Source organism: Opisthocomus hoazin, chromosome 21 (assembly GCF_030867145.1).
Source record: "Opisthocomus hoazin isolate bOpiHoa1 chromosome 21, bOpiHoa1.hap1, whole genome shotgun sequence".
NCBI classification, from domain to species: domain Eukaryota; kingdom Metazoa; phylum Chordata; class Aves; order Opisthocomiformes; family Opisthocomidae; genus Opisthocomus; species Opisthocomus hoazin.
The window spans coordinates 3351020-3365963 of NC_134434.1; the positions used below are offsets into that span (position 1 = coordinate 3351020).

The 14944-nt window shown below is 54.4% G+C and overlaps 1 protein-coding gene and 1 long non-coding RNA gene across 2 annotated transcripts; one reads left to right on the plus strand and one right to left on the minus strand.

The window, feature by feature from the left end:
• The first annotated feature begins 1601 nt into the window (after window positions 1-1601).
• LOC142363809 (uncharacterized) lies at window positions 1602-14080 on the plus strand. Its single transcript, XR_012765988.1, has 4 exons — window positions 1602-2151; window positions 2935-3203; window positions 9958-10084; window positions 13952-14080. It is a non-coding gene; the product is annotated as an uncharacterized LOC142363809 (long non-coding RNA).
• On the minus strand, window positions 10374-14568 carry FOXJ1 (forkhead box J1). The gene is made up of 2 exons (XM_009943165.2): window positions 14062-14568; window positions 10374-11296 (listed from the first exon to the last, which is right to left on the minus strand). The coding sequence occupies exons 1-2, from the start codon at window positions 14566-14568 to the stop codon at window positions 10508-10510; spliced, it is 1296 nt and encodes a 431-aa protein (XP_009941467.2). The 3' UTR covers window positions 10374-10507.
• Window positions 14569-14944: the final 376 nt, after the last annotated feature.

The following is a 14944-nucleotide window of genomic DNA, read 5'->3' on the forward strand; positions in this document are numbered from 1 at the left end:
CCACTACGGCCAGGCGGAGACGAACCTTTCCGAGTCCAATATCAGCGACGTCCCCACAGCACACGGGGTCCTGAGGAAGCTCCAAAGCTACCCAGCTTGCCCCTTGCTGACCTGCTGAGACACCCAGGCCCAGGCCACTCTGCTGCAGACCTGAGGGGAGAAACAAGGTGTGGAGGAAGATTACAGGCATTTTGGCCCTGGGCAATGAAATTATAGAAAGCTGAATATGAATTATGGGAATGTAGGCATTTTCAGGAGTGCAGATCACCCTACCTCTGTCCTGCATCCATTTTCCAGAAAGAAAGGCTGCCACCACAGAGAAGCTGCTGTCTTCTCCCTCCTGCAGCGTAGGTGGGGGTGGCTGGGTTTATCACACACTGGGGCAGTTATGGGGCTCTGCGTCCTCCCGAACTGTGTCCAGCCTGGAGCAGGGAGTTGGTTTTATCAGCACAGACAGTCCCAGCCTCCCACCATCTCTTGCTGCTCTGAGGCAAGACTCCCGCCCGTGAAGGGACCGGCGTGTTCCCATCCATCTTCCACTTGTCAAGCCATGCCGGGCTCTGGAAAGGAGCTGAAATGGCCCGATGGGCCTCTTTTGTTCAACAACTTTGGCACGTTTCATAGCCCACCTTATCACGCCACAAACAGCTGTGCCCGGGCTCTGGCTGCCGCAAGAGCCCATGCCTGGGAGCTTCGTTTCTGTGCGCGACACTGCCCAGCCATGACTGACTGCCCGTGTTTTATGGGGACACTCGCTAGAGGGGACCAGACCTTGTCCTGCAGGTACAAAGGAGAAGATCCCTGTCTGGGGTCAGCACTCAGCACCTCTTACGCTTTTTCCAGCTGGGCTGTTGCGATCAGGAAGGGTTGTTTTCCCTGTGCAGCAGAGCCATCTCTTTTTTTATAGCAATTGATGTTCTTTCTGCTAACACTCACCCTCTCATTCAAAGCGCAGCCAGAGCCAAAAGGAAATCTCCCCTAACTGAGCCTGGGGAACAATTGTGTGTGCTCCCCTGAATAGTGCTGTGGATCTCCTGCAAAGCCAGGGAAAAGGCGCCCTCGCCCCTCCCCTCATGGAGTGACTGAGCCCTCAGAGCAAAGAGGGGGAGCTGGGATAGAGGCACCCAGCCCACATCCCAGCTGCCAGCTGGGGTGTAAAGGGTGGATAAACGTACACAGAGTCAGCCTGCCGACAAATCACGTAAAAACTGACGGAGTCTGCGCAAAGCTGAGGTGCAACGCCACATCAAGGGGAAGCAGCAGAAAAAGCCTGGCTTGCTGGTCAAATGCAAAGAGTCACAGCATCGGGGGTTATTTCTGGTAAAACGAAAAAGAAAGGGTAGAAACGCTGCAATTTGAAGGTGTGTTGAAATACAGTGCAAAAGGGCATAGTACACCCGGATCTCTGGGCTATGAATACCCACCCAGCTCATTGCTGACTGTTTCTCCAGCGGTGGGTGCAACCGGTGGAACGGCAGCTCTGAGACACTCCCGGTCCCGCCACCGTCCTGCCGGAGCGCTGCGGCCATGCTGCTCTTCCCGCTCTGCAAACCGCCAGCCGCAGGGTCCCCGCAGGCCCGGGAGGAATCACTTGCTGCGCCGAAGCTGCTGCGGCAGATGAAAGGCAGATGTGATGACTCAGCATCAGCCGTGGAGAAATGCTGAGCTGGCCTTTGCTTCCCCCTCCACGAGGTGGAACAGGGAGTGGAAGCCTCTTTTTCTCCTCTGGAGAAGGGATTTTCATCCAGGTGGATGCATTCACTGTCAGGATGGGCACGGAAGGCAGAAAACTCAACCAACACAACTGAGTAAAGACTGCATCCTCAGTGCAATGTTCAGTTGAGGCTTCAGTGCACTAACGAGAGAGCTAATGAGTCTCTTGCAGCATTTGCCAAGCAAAGCTGGATCCAGTGCTCCCAAACCCAAGACACAGGATCAGATCGGAGCCTGTCACCTTTGAGGTGTTGGAGGCCATGGGGTTCGAACAACGTCACGGCCCCGTTGTTCAGCAACAGGAGTTTTTGTCACCGCAGGCATGAGGAAGTGGCTCCTGCTTGCGGGGACGTGACAGCTGCTGCTCTCCAAGGACGAGGCGTTAGGGGCGTTGGTTCCGCAAAATGCTGCAGAAAAGAGAATCGGCTTGATTTGCAGGTGGGGAAACTGAGGCAGAGAGGGGCTTTGCTTTGCCTGATCAGGGCTTGGCTCTGAGTCACTGGAAAGACCCAGATATCCCCCAAATCCACGTTTCTATTGGCTGCCTTTATGGTGGCGAAGGTCATTGCACAAAAGGTGTAATCTTGACAGGATTCGGATAAATTCAATTAATAGCAGCTCTCAAAGCAGGGACTTTCTGTCTCCTGCATTGTAACTCGGTACTGCTCACCCCAGGAACAGTTCCTGCTTAAAAAATAGTCATGTTATTACAAAAAATGAATTATGCCTGTCCTTGCCTCCCACCGGTGGGGTTAATCCCACTCCTGCACGGAAGGGACAGTGGGGACACGACGGGGCAGCAGTGCTTCCCGAGCCCGGGAACCGCCTGCAAGGCACGCAGCATGCGGCGGCGAGGGCAAAATAAGATTAATACAGCCAGGAGCCTCCAAAAGGGCTTTGCATTTGATGTGGGAGAAGAGAGAGATCAGAGCATGGAGGAGCTAGGATTAACATAAAATTACAAAACTTTCATTATGGGCTGAAGGGCCATCCCGGGCTGTGTGCCCCCACGGTGTGACCCGCCGGTGTCCCGGGCTGCGAGAACGCGTGGGAACACCATTGCCAGTGGCACTGCCCTCGCCTCCTCCCCAGACGCAGCCTATTCTGTCTCCCCTTGGGTCAGCTGGATAGAAAAGGCGATTAATCTTTAGCCGGATTAATCTTCAGCCAGAAAACCAGGAGCTCTGAGCTGGTTGAGACATCCCCAACTTTCCCTTTCAGGTGGGGTTAAAAGGGGAGAGCCTCTGAAGGAGGGAGTCAGCATGCAGAGACAGGACACAGGATGCACCTAGGCACGCGCCCTGGCTCTTACCGTGCCCGTGAACTTGAAGGGATGAGACAGGAACCAAATCCACCAAAGGACTTTGCCTCCCGGGTAACATCTCCAAGCCCCACCAGCGTCGCTTTGATCCTGACCTGGATCCAGCGGGTTGCAATGAGCCGTAGGGATGTGCCACGCTCCCGGAAAACCAGGTCCACGTGGGACAAAGGTTGGTGTTTGCGCCCCTGCAGCTTCCCAGTCCTTCCTGTGCAGCACTGGGAAGGACTGCGCCAGGCTGGCTGCTCCAGGGACAGGATGCGGCACAGCAGCATTTACGCTGAAACAGCACCCAAGTAATCACCAAATGGGGAATCCCTCAACGGCTCCCTGCTCCTTGCAGGAAGGGGGGTCGTGGGGATCAGTCCCTCGAAGGCTGGCCCTGAAAGTCCCCCCAAGCCCTCATCCATCACAGACTCAAGCTGTGCTCTCCCTCCCTCTGGCTTTATTTGCGGAGGGAATTAAGGCCCTGCTGGGAAAACCTCCCCTGTGCTCTGATAACTGCCTGCATAGCCAGCTCTAAATGGCTTTTTGTAAATGAATGACCAGGATTAATGAGGTTCCCCTCATCACTGTTTATTTAGCACTGCTCCAGAGTGGGGGGAACAGGGCAGAGACCCCCTCCTCTAGCCAAGCCCATTGGGCCACCAAGGAGCTGGCACGTACTGCGGACCGACACGTTGCCACCCAGCCCATGGCTGAGCCCTTCCTCTCCTCCCTAGAGCGGGAGCTGACGTTCCCAGCTGGGTTTGGGATGGGGTGGGATCTGTATGCACACACCGGGAGCGTCGGTCCTGGGGACGGAGTAACTATAGGGGCTGGGGGCTGGACTGGGGATGATGCTGATTTTCTCTCTAAGCTGTGTTGTTGGGGAAGGAAGGAGGGGTGTTTGCCTTGTGGGTCAGTGTCAGGCGCGTGTCCCCCCACGTGACGGGGATGGGGAGGCCATGCAGGGCTGCAGCTGGCCCCATCCCCTCAACAGTAGTGCGCTCGGTGACTCCAGGGCTGGCAAGGAGCTGCCTGGCGAGGCCATGGGGTCTGCCGAGGGGTGCAGGCCTAACAAGTCCCACATGGAAGGGACCCTCCTCCACCATCCCTCTCTGCTTGCAGCGGGTCACGGGGGTCCTGCCTTCTCCTGCTGCGCTCCTGGGGGCTGGAGCCGCTGCAGCCGCCTTGCCACTGCACAGCTCCGACCTTTGATGTTTGCACATTCCTGCCTGTTAATGTGTCTCGTAACTGAAAGCTGCCAGGATAGACCATTACTCCCCCTGGCACTTGCAGGTCTGCTCCCTGTGTTCCCAGCTGGGAGCATGCACTCCCCAAGGGAACAAAACCAGATCCCCAGCTCACGCTCAGCCAGAGATGCCTCTGCTAGGAGCAATGGGAATCCCACCCCTCGACACCAGTGAGCCCAAAATGCTCGCTGAACTCCCAGGGCAGGCAGCAGTCGCCTCTCCCAGCTGGGCACAGGGAAAAGGAGCGCCGTTTCGGAGCGAAGCCGTGCTTCCCTCGGCTGCCAGGCTGGCACGCTGCCTGCCAGCATGACGCCAGGCCAAATTCTTTGCAATTTCTAGGTCAACACCCGCTGCTCGTAATGCCCCCGAGCCCTCCCACTGCCCGTGCCGCCCAGCAGCCCCTGTGCATGGGATGGGAGCATCCTAGGGGATCCGCACCCCACGTCCCCATGCCGCCCAGCCTGACTGGCCCCATCCATAACCCCTGGATATTCAGGGCTTATGCCCATGTGTCCGCAAGTTGGGCCATTCCCCAAATGCACCTGCGCACCCTCACGCTGCCTTTGCTGGCAGCAGCACCCATGGGTGAGCTGGGTCCACCCGGTGCAGAGCCCACAGCCTGCCCCTGCTTGCACCTTTTTTTTGGTGTGGCTTAAGACCCATCCCCTGGAGTCAGACACCAAAGGAAGGTGTTTACTTTGGGTTTCTAAAGTGAGTTTCTCACCATCTTGATGGCAGTCTGTGTGTGGGGGGAAATCTCAGGATGTGGGGTGGCCCTAATGCTCCAAACCTGGAAATAAATCACCTGAAAAAAACAACCTTTGTAAAGAAATCCCCATGGCCTCAGTGCTTGTTTGCAAACTGGCCAAGTTTCGACCTCGGGATGACGTGGTTTCCCAAAGAAGGAGGCGATGTTGGCACTGCTCCGGCGACTCAGCCCCTTCGCTGCAGGGGCTGGATGCGTCCCCCCCTGCCCACGGGGGCCACCTGTGGCATGGACTGGGCTGGAGGAGCAGGGGCCCTGCAGGGCTGCAGCCCCCTACTCGGGCACGCGTTGGGGGGATGGCAGGGATGAAGAGGAGGAGGAGGAAGGTGCAGCATGCCGAGCGTCTCCTCGTGATGGCATTTACGCAGAGGCTGTTGCATTGTGGCTCGGGCGTCCCTCGACGCTCCCCCTGCCGCAGGGCAAGCCCTGGCCTGCCGGTGCATTGTGCCCGCCGCGCCGCTGGGAACGGCCGCTGGCAACGGCCCACTGACCCGTCCCGGGGCTCCCTGGGGTGCGGAGGGAGGCAGGGAGCTTGGCCGGGTGGGCTCCCCGGGGCCAGAGGATGCATCCCCCATGCCAAAAAACACGGCTGGACACAAGAGGGTGCAGGCACGCGCTGAAAGTGCTGCCCAGATAATCAGGTTCTGGTCCACATCAGACCACCACCTTGCCCTGCCTCAGTTTCCCCATCAGGACGCTGTAAGCCATCCAAGCTACGCAAATGCCTCAGGTCCCACTGGGCTCTGCTAGCAGTGCCAGGCTGGAGCTGGAAAAGCAGGAAAGGGGCTTCCCCCCCTCTCTGTTTTCAGAGTCGCCTTTCCCAGAGCCCCTGCAACCCTGAGAAAGGTGTCTACATCCAGCCTCATCCCTCCAGGCAAAGACATGGGGATCCAGCCCTGGGGCCTGTCACAGCCTGTCTGGGGTTTGCTATGGCACCTCCATCCCCTCGGGTATCAAACCCTCCAAAAACCAGTGTCGCCGGGGCAGAGAGTCACCAAGCTGTCCCCAGGCTCTGCCCCTCATGGCAGGGTTGGGGGCCAGGCTGCCCCGATGATGAGGATCCCCATCTTCATCCTCCCCCGGGGACCTGCTGTACCAAGGGTGGAGCTGCCTGCCCAAGTGTGGTTCCCATGAGACTTCTCACCTGCATGAACTCCTGGATGTACTTTTGGGAACCTGTTTTTTTTCCCAAACTTTGGAGCTTCATTCATTGCTATGCAAGGCGAGTCCTTTCCCTAACCCCCTCCATCCTGTCTCCCCCTTCTCCCCCCTCACCACCCCGCCATCCCAGCCTGGGATGCTAAAATGGGCTGAGTTTTTCACGATGGGGGGGAAATAATTTAAAAAAAAAAAAAGGAAAATCTGGGGGTGGAGGGAGAACTCCTGAGCTGTGACCTACTCCAAACGCACAGCACCAAATCCACACAAGGAAAACAAAAGGCAGCGAGATTAGCATTTCCAAACAGAGCAGAGATGGCCCCAATCTTTGAGCTGTTTATTCTAGGCGTTGATTTTCAATATTTAGGATGATTAGCAAGTGAAAGCTGGCTGTTGCCAGAATGGCTTCGTGCCAGCCCCGTACTCAATGGAGGGGAAAGAAAGACATGGCAAGAAAAGGAGAGAAAAGAAGGGCTTATGTATATATTTTCTTTTCCCCTCTCTGTGAACGGGAGATTGGTTTGAGGTGCCAATGTTTGCCCATCAGGGACGGATGATGGATGAAGGGACGGCTGGGGGAATAACAGAAATAAATAATAAAGGAATAATTGCCATGTGCTTAATAACCGGCTGGGGAAGGACCCGGCTGGAGCTGCGAAGGCTGAGTTTGCGGGGAGTTTTTGGACCCGTTTCGGTGGGTACTGGAGGTGGGAGATGCCCCAAAAAGCAGCCGGCTCCGGGCTGCAGCCCTCCGGGTTTTCATCGCACGATGCTTTCCCTACAGTTAGAGCGGGGGGGGGGACACAGCCAGCTCGGGGGTCCGCAACCCATCACCCCCCCACGCGCCGGGCAGCCCGCAGAGCTGGACCAGCCCCAGCCGCCGGCCGTAACCCCGCTGACGCCGGCAAGCCCGGGCAGGCCGGGTCCCGACCGACCTCCCGGCACCCCGCACACCGGCTTTGTACGGGCAGCGGTGCGGGGTTCCGCCCGCTTCTGCCGCGCCCCGCCTGCCTCCGCGCCCGCGGGAAGCGATGCTCCCACCCGCAGCACCCCCCCCCCCCAACTCGTGGCACCGCCTGGCTGCCGCTTAAAAAAAAAAAACAGCCCCCACCAAACCATCTCATTGAAAGAAAACAAAAAAAAAAATCACGTCCAAGTTGGTTTTGTTGCTTTCAGAAGCTGAACAAAACGAGGTTGTTTCAGGCCTTGCCTGGTGCCTCCTTTATATTCACCCTTTCTCACTTTAAAACCCTCGACTGGCTCCAACAGGCTGGAATATTTTTTTTTTTTCCTGGCAAGGCTGTTTTTTTTCAGTCCCCTGGCAGGGTGGGGGTGCTGGGGGTCCTCTTTTTCCAGGGGGTTTAAAAACAGAAACTATGCTATTGTGCCTGGCAAAACAAAATACAGAAGCAAACCAAGGGACAAGAGAGCTGCCAGCTTTTTGCAGCCCTGCCAGTGCCACCGCTAGCAGGGGGAAGCAAAGAGAAGCCAGGACAGGGATTCCCCACTGCCTTTTGGGGTTCACGGTCGGCAAGCTGAAAGGGGAGCCTAGATCTCTCTCTAAAAGCCAAGCCCCCCCCAGATAGATCAAAGCTGTGCCCCGCGGGGACAGTCGTACCTTATCCTAAGGACCGCATCTACCCTCCTGGCACAAGGTACACACGAGCCAAGGCCACCCCCTGCAGTGAGCCCAGCCCTTAATTTGGGTTGAGATTGGCCGGATTGGGAGCAGCTGTGACCACTTCAGAGCAAACAGGCAGCCCCGGGGCTGACTGCTGCAATGCCTGGTGTCGATGGGACACAGCAGATCACTGGGGACGTGATAGGGTGCTCCTCACGTGCTGGGGAGATGGGAAGGCTGTGTCCCCAGTGCAAGAGGGATGGGACACCCTGGAGTGGGTCCATGCGAAACGCCAAGCTGGGACGAGCCCCAGGCAAGGTCTGGAGGGGGATGTCTGTCCCTGGAGATGCTCAGAGGTGATGGGAGGGGCTGGGCAGCCACCAAGCAGGGACCAGACCACCCTCTTCCAGCCCCCTTCTCCCACCACCCCAAGTGACAGCACAGAGAGGTACCCACAGCCTGGTACCGGCCAGCCCCACACCCAGCCCCACATCCCTGAGCCAACCTGCCCTCCCCACGGGGCTCCCCGAGCCTGCTGCTCCCAGACCCGCCACCCTCTGCCCTGCCTGCGCCAGCTGGGCTGGCAGCTGAGCGTACACTGCTTTTCTTCCCTACCTTGGCAGAGCCCAACTGCTCCTCGATGTAATTGGCCTCATGAGGGCTCAGCTATTCCTGCAGCTTCTGTGCAGCTCCTCTCACCGCCCTGTACACCCAGGAGGGCTCCACAGCCTCTTGTGGTTCTCAGGGTGTCTCCAGGGCCAGTGGGGATGTGGCACAGGCAGAGGGATAATCCCATTTCACTCCCAGGACATCCTGGCAGGGGCAGACAAGGATGCTCCAGAGGTTGGGAGCAGCTCCCAGGGCTCAGGACACTGGGCACGTCCACCCCTGTGCCACACCAGCAGTGTGCAACCACGTTTGTGCCTCAGTCTCCCCGTGGAGAATTGCTCTGCCACTGCAGAGAGGGGTGATAGCACCCATGGACCGGTGCTGGGTGTACAACCAGGGCTGGGCTGATGAGATGTGCCCTACCCCCAGGGGAGAGGGTCAGACAGAGCCAGGCAGGGCTGGAGGGAAACAAAGAGGCAAAAGGGTTTTTTCTTCTCAAAAATTTTTTTTTTTAATTTTTTTTTTTTTTAAATTTGTAAATAAATTTCCATGAAAAAGGTTAAATTGCACATGTATATCTGCAGTTCTTCAACATCAGTACAAAGGCCCCCAAATAGGAAAATGTAACAAAAACAACAAATAAAAAGAAACATCGCCAATACAATAAACACCTACACCAGCTCCCAAAGTCCCCCAGAGACATGACCCTTGCTTCCTGGCCCTGGGACACCATCCCCAGCCATGCTGTGGCGTCCCAGGGGACTTCAGATGCTGGCACCAGGGCAAAGCAGTAGCCAATAGCCTCAGCCCCAGCTCTGCTGCTTGAATGAGGGGGGATGCGGGAATTGCTCTCCCACCTCCATGGCTCCAACCCTCTCCCCAAATTTGGGTGTAAATTACCCTACGGGTAATTAATATATATATTTTTAAGGCTTGTTTACTGATTCTTACACTACAGTTATACTCTCGCTAAATTATATTGCTAACATTAAAGGTCCGAAGTGCTTTTGTAACCAAAAAAGAAACTCTTTATATAAAATCTTCCATTTTTAGGCAAGTCTAAGACATACCACTAAAACTACAGCTTCTACTTATTCCTACCTAATGGCTACTCTACTAACCTACAGTGAAGGAGGGGCTATGTCAGCTGGTGAAGGACAGAGAGGGTTTATGGTGTTCCAGACCCTTTGGCAACTGCAGTAAGGATTTTGGGTACAAAAAACACACAAAAGCCGGTTCTGGGAGTGCTCTGGTCCCCATTGCTCCTCTCCTGCTGGGGCCAGTTCCTGCATGCTTAACGAAACGTGTTGCTGCTGCTGCAGGAATTCTCCTTCACGTGGTCTTGGTTTACAGAACAACTCTTTAAACAGTGAAAATATAAAACAACTCTGAAACTGCATTTCCCCTATCCCCCCACTATTAAGAACATCTAGTGCTAAAAATATAAGTTTCTTTTAATATATAATATATAATAGATTATATTAAAACATCTAAGAGGCAGACTTGCTGAATTTATAAACCTTTTCTTCTTCCCTAGGCACAAGTCAGGAGGGAGATTGAACTCAGAGAATCCAGAAGGGACCTCTATTTGCTCACTAGCTAATTATCATACTATACCTACCAACTACCCTGGACAGAAAAAGGAAAGAAACAGAGACAAAGAGGTGAGGAAATTGCATTTAATCTATTGAGTCCTAAGCCACCAGGAATATCATGTCTTGGATGGGATTTAGCATGTGCTCTCCTTTAGCCCTGAAGGAACATGTGCCATGTCCATTTTCACTGAAAAAAAATATGATATTTCACATTTCTTCCTTTAAAAGTAAAAAAATAAGTAGTGTTCTATTTCTTCACTTGAGGAAACTCATGAACTAGAGACTTTTCATATGTCCTTTAAAGATATATCAAACAGTTCCTGTGGTGTTGCTTTTTTCTCCCCCTGGTGTTTCTGTGAATGATCTTACAATGAAGCTGGTAAAAATCACTGTAGATGTCTCTGTCTCTAGAAATTGTCCTTTGTAAGTCCCAGCAGCATGGGGGGAACATCCTACTGAAGTCTGTGTGGGCTTTGAAAGGTGACTGCCCTCTTATAAGAGGGATGCCAGACTGCTCCAGTCACTGACATCTGCTGGTAAAGAGGCATCGTTGAATTCAAACAACTGCTCCATGTTGACGGTGTTGGAGAGGTAATCGTTTGTCTCTTCGTCCCAGCGATGCTGCAGGAAAGAAGTGGCCATGAAGGTTTCGTCAAAGTCTAAGTTGTTCTGGTTGGATTCGGTGAGCACCTGCTCCTGACCCTGGGGATAGTCAATGTGGTGGCCATGAACTGTCAAATCCAGGTCGCGTGTTATGGGGCTGACTGGAAGCGTGAGCTCCAGATTCCCAAAAGTGGATAAGTCTTCATCGAGGTTGGTGTCGAAGATGGCTTCCCAGTCAAAGTCACCTTTCAATGATCCCAGCTCGGTCTGCTCTTCCTGGGTCAGCAAGGCAGAGTTGGAAAGCCGAGACACCTTGGGCATGGACTGCTTGCGCTTCTGCCCTGGTTTGCCATCTGCTGGATTCCAGTTCTGGTTGCCTGTGACTTCTTCAAACTCTTTCAGCAGCTCCTGTGACTCCGTGTTGATGTTGAGGACATTATTGGAGGTGCAAACCGAAGCAGCTGGGCTGGCAACACACTGCACTTCTTGCTGGGCTTTTTTGATGAAGGCTGGGTGGACCTGCACTGGGGCCATCTTCCGCTTTTTGCAGGTGCCGTTCTTGAGCCGATCAGCGTATTGGGGGTCAAGCTTCCAAAACCCGCCTTTGCCTGGCTCGCCCTTCTCCCGGGGCACCTTGATGAAGCACTTGTTCAAGGAGAGGTTGTGCCGGATGGAGTTCTAGACCCAAAAGAGGAAAAAAAAAAAACAAGGTTGAAGGCTTGTCTGCTGCTGTGGCACCTACCTGTGTGGGGAAGCTGGTGGAAAAGCATGCTTTCAGCAAGGACCTTTGGGGAAAAAGAAACAGCAACATCAAGACATTCCAGGTTATGTGACTAGCAGAAACTCCCCTGCATCAAGTTACTAGCAGAGTTTTCTTGCCTCCTGTCTAACTCAGTCAGAGGTGGCAGGAGCCAAGGGGTTTAAACCAGGACATACCAACAAGTTGAAAGCTGTTGAGCAGCTCTCCTTGGCTGTAAATTTGGGCCGTGGGGCCTTGGATCATGCAGAACACTGGGAGAAACCAGCCAGACTTGCTCTAAGCATGGAGCTAAGCTGAATGAGGTTGGGTCCTCCTTTGTGGCTAAGGAGCAAGAGGAGGGTCTTTACATCAATGTGGCTACGGCCCCATTATAAGTGGCAACACATGGCAGCACCACACCACAGGGACAGCATCATCAGGGCCCTCCTTCCATCCCCCGTTCATCTGTGCCTATTGCTAGTGTTGAGGGGAAAATATTTGGCAAAAAAATAGGCACCATGCCTCCCCGTGGCCAGGCTGACACAAGCCAGGCGGTCAAAACTGGAGAGACGTGGGCTGTTCCACCACAGCCCTGTGTGTCTCCTGAGGTGCCTTCTGGCCCAGGGAAGCTCAGTGTGAAATCACTGCGTCTTCATCAGCCACCGCTTAAGGGGGGGGGAGAAAAAGAGGAGTTTCTGCTCCTGTTGAGCTGTTCTGAAACCCTGAATGTGCCTGGAGTGATGTGAATAATCAGAAAGGAAACTCAGTTATTGGGTAAATAACCCAGCATTAGACTCCACAAAGCCAAGACTGTATTAAGAGATTGGATATGGTAGAGGGTGGGTTTTTTTTTAATGTTGCCTGGATATCTTTATGCTTATTCATCCATAATCCGTAGTGCCGAATAGGAAAAACAAGGCTTGAATACTTAGAGCTGTTGAAAAACACACGCACACACCAAAACCCTCCTCTGGGCTGAAGCTCCTTGGGTGTGTTGGCTCCTCTCCAAAGCACTCAGCTCCCACAGGAATATATCCATCTCCCCCCAGAGTATGTGTGGCATGACCTTTCCAGGCTGTCTTCATGTATGGGAATTGGGATAGGGGATGAGAACACAGCCTCAAAAAGAAAGGAGGAAAGAAGGAAAAAGAAAGCAAAAAAAGAGAGGAGGAAAGAAGGAAAAAGAAAGCAAAAAAAGAAAGGAGGAAAGAAGGAAAGGGAGAAAAAAAAACCAAAAAAGAAAGGAGGAAAGGAAAAAAAAAAAAAAAAAAAGAAGAAAGCAGCAGCAGGAACACAGGTATTCCTACAAACAGTCCAGGCTGTGGTAACTCCAAGTTTACAGTTTAATAACATTTTACAAGTGTCAGAGAGTTGCAGGCTGAATTCTCTGCTCCCCATTTAGCCTCCCCATCCCAAACTTCACTCAGCCTGGGGTGCCTTCCGTTATTACCCAGCCAGTTAACATATTTATCATTCCTGCCTGCAATGATCGCATGAACCCCCTGCATCTCTGTGGAGAGGGATTGAAAAACTTTCTTTTTTTTAATAAACACATTTAATTAAAAACACGATGATTATCCAGCTGTGAGTTTGCAGGAGAAAATCAACACACTGGCACACAGCTCCTCTTCCCAAATAGCTCCCGTAGGTCCCCCTAGTGCAGAGGCGGCTGAGGGACCCCAGGTGGCCCTGGAGAGGGACCAGGGAGATCCCATCCCTGTGATAGGCTTCAAGAGCCGCTAGATACCCACCTGCCCAGGGAGAAGGTGGACAAGACCCAGACAGGAAGCTTGCAGCGGTTTTGTCCAGCCCTCCCTGGGTGAGCACTGCTGCCGGCATTGCTGGCATACTGCTGATTTGGGCTGGGAATAACCCGAGCAGAGGGACAAGCCACCCAGATCCCTCTTGCCCTGCCACATCTTAGAAAGCCTCATGTGCCAGAGGTCCCTTCATGTGACAGAGGAGGGCAGCGAGCCAAGAGGACTGGGAAAAGCCCCTGTGCTTTGGGCTGTCCCAAAGCTGGTGAGCTTGGGGGCTGTCCCGTACCCCCTGGGGACACGCTCAAGCTAGCTGGGGATAGCAGCGCTGTTTGACGTCTCTTGGGCTTCCCTCCAAGGCCTCACCAGATCATCGCAGTGACGGAGCCTCCTTCGCCTGTCCAAGGGGACAGGAGACCTGCCCTCTGCCCTGCTTGGAAAGCAGCAGCATTTCTTCTCTGAACCTCCCCAACAAGGGATTTGTCCAACAAGCAGCATCTCCCTGAGGATCCTCTCCATCCCTCTCCTACGCCTGGTCCTCAGCTCCCAGAGATAACTCCACCTGGCAATTTCATGTGTGCTCAGCCCTGAGAGACTCAGAACTCAACAAGAGCTCCAGAACGGTGGAGCTGCGGACAGAGACGTCTTCGCCCCGGAGCCGAGAGGAGCCGCAGCAAGCACCAAGCCAGGGGGTACCTCCCTGCTCCCAAAATGGCCCTGAGCTCTCCTCCGTAATGGCTCCTTCCCTCCACCACCCTTGTAGCTGTGGCATTTCTGCACACCCAAGCTCCTTCTCATTCCCTTCCCCACTGATTGCCTGTGCTTCTCTTCTTCCAGTGGGATCCGGCATCCCCGCAGGACCTTGCCTTGAGTGATGGAGGCTGTGCAAAGCTTTCCCCAGACCTGCAGGGAGATGGAGCAAGGCAAGAGGTCTCCAAATGTCATACCTGCCAGGTGGGATCGGCGTGTCGGAAGTAGCAGAAGTTGTCGGTAATCCACTTGTAGATGGCAGAAAGGGTGATTTTGGGCTTTTTGCTGGCTTCCATTGCCATGCAGATGAGAGTGGCGTAGGAGTAGGGCGGCTTGACATGGGGATTGGTCTTGTAGTCAATGTCCTCCGCGAGCTGAGGATGCGTGGCCATGGCGTGATGTACTGTCCTTGAAGTGGAGGAGGAGATGGGCTTGCAGGGAGCATGGGGCATGTCCATGCACGCTGGGTCGGCGGCCAGAGGAGAGCATGGGTCAGCAAAGCTGGAGATCTTGTAACAGTCGTGGGGGTCCAGGCCACTGGAATACCAGCAGGGCCTGCGCAGGATGGTGTTCTTCAAGATTGAGAAGTCCTGCAGCCACATGAGGCTGGTCAGGCTGTCGTCCAGGTCGTCTGGGCACCTCATGCTGTCCTTCTGCCCTCCATCCTTCCCTGCCTGTGGGCAGCTCAGCCACCCCTCAGCCATGCCTTGATGCAGCTCTTGCACTCACGAGGTGCGCTTGAAGAGGTGGAGGGGTTGGGGCCGATCCTGCAACGACAACAGGGAGAGGGTTGAGGATCCCCGAGGTGCAGCCGCTTGCTGGCACCCAGGCAGAGCTGGGCCTGGGTGCTCCTGGGCGAGACCCATCCCCAGGGTGCTGCGCACGGGAGCTGCAACACCTGTCCCGGGGTGCTGCAGCAGCCCTGAACCTGGGGGAAATTCCCTCAAATCGCTGCAGCTCCAGTATCACCTGCACCCCCGTGGGCAAGCCTTTGGCCCAAGAAAGGATTAAAAAAAAAAAAAAAAAAAAAAAATCAAAAAAACCCACCACAAAACCCCCTCAAAAAACCAAAATCCAGCC

Coding starts and splice junctions, on each gene's coding strand:
- FOXJ1 (XM_009943165.2), bottom strand. CDS start 14,568: ATGGCTGAGGGGTGGCTGAGCTGCCCACAGGCAGGGAAGGATGGAGGG. Junction 11,297..14,061: donor ACGCCGATCCCACCTGGCAG/GTATGACATTTG, acceptor TTTTGGGTCTAG/AACTCCATCCGGCACAACCT.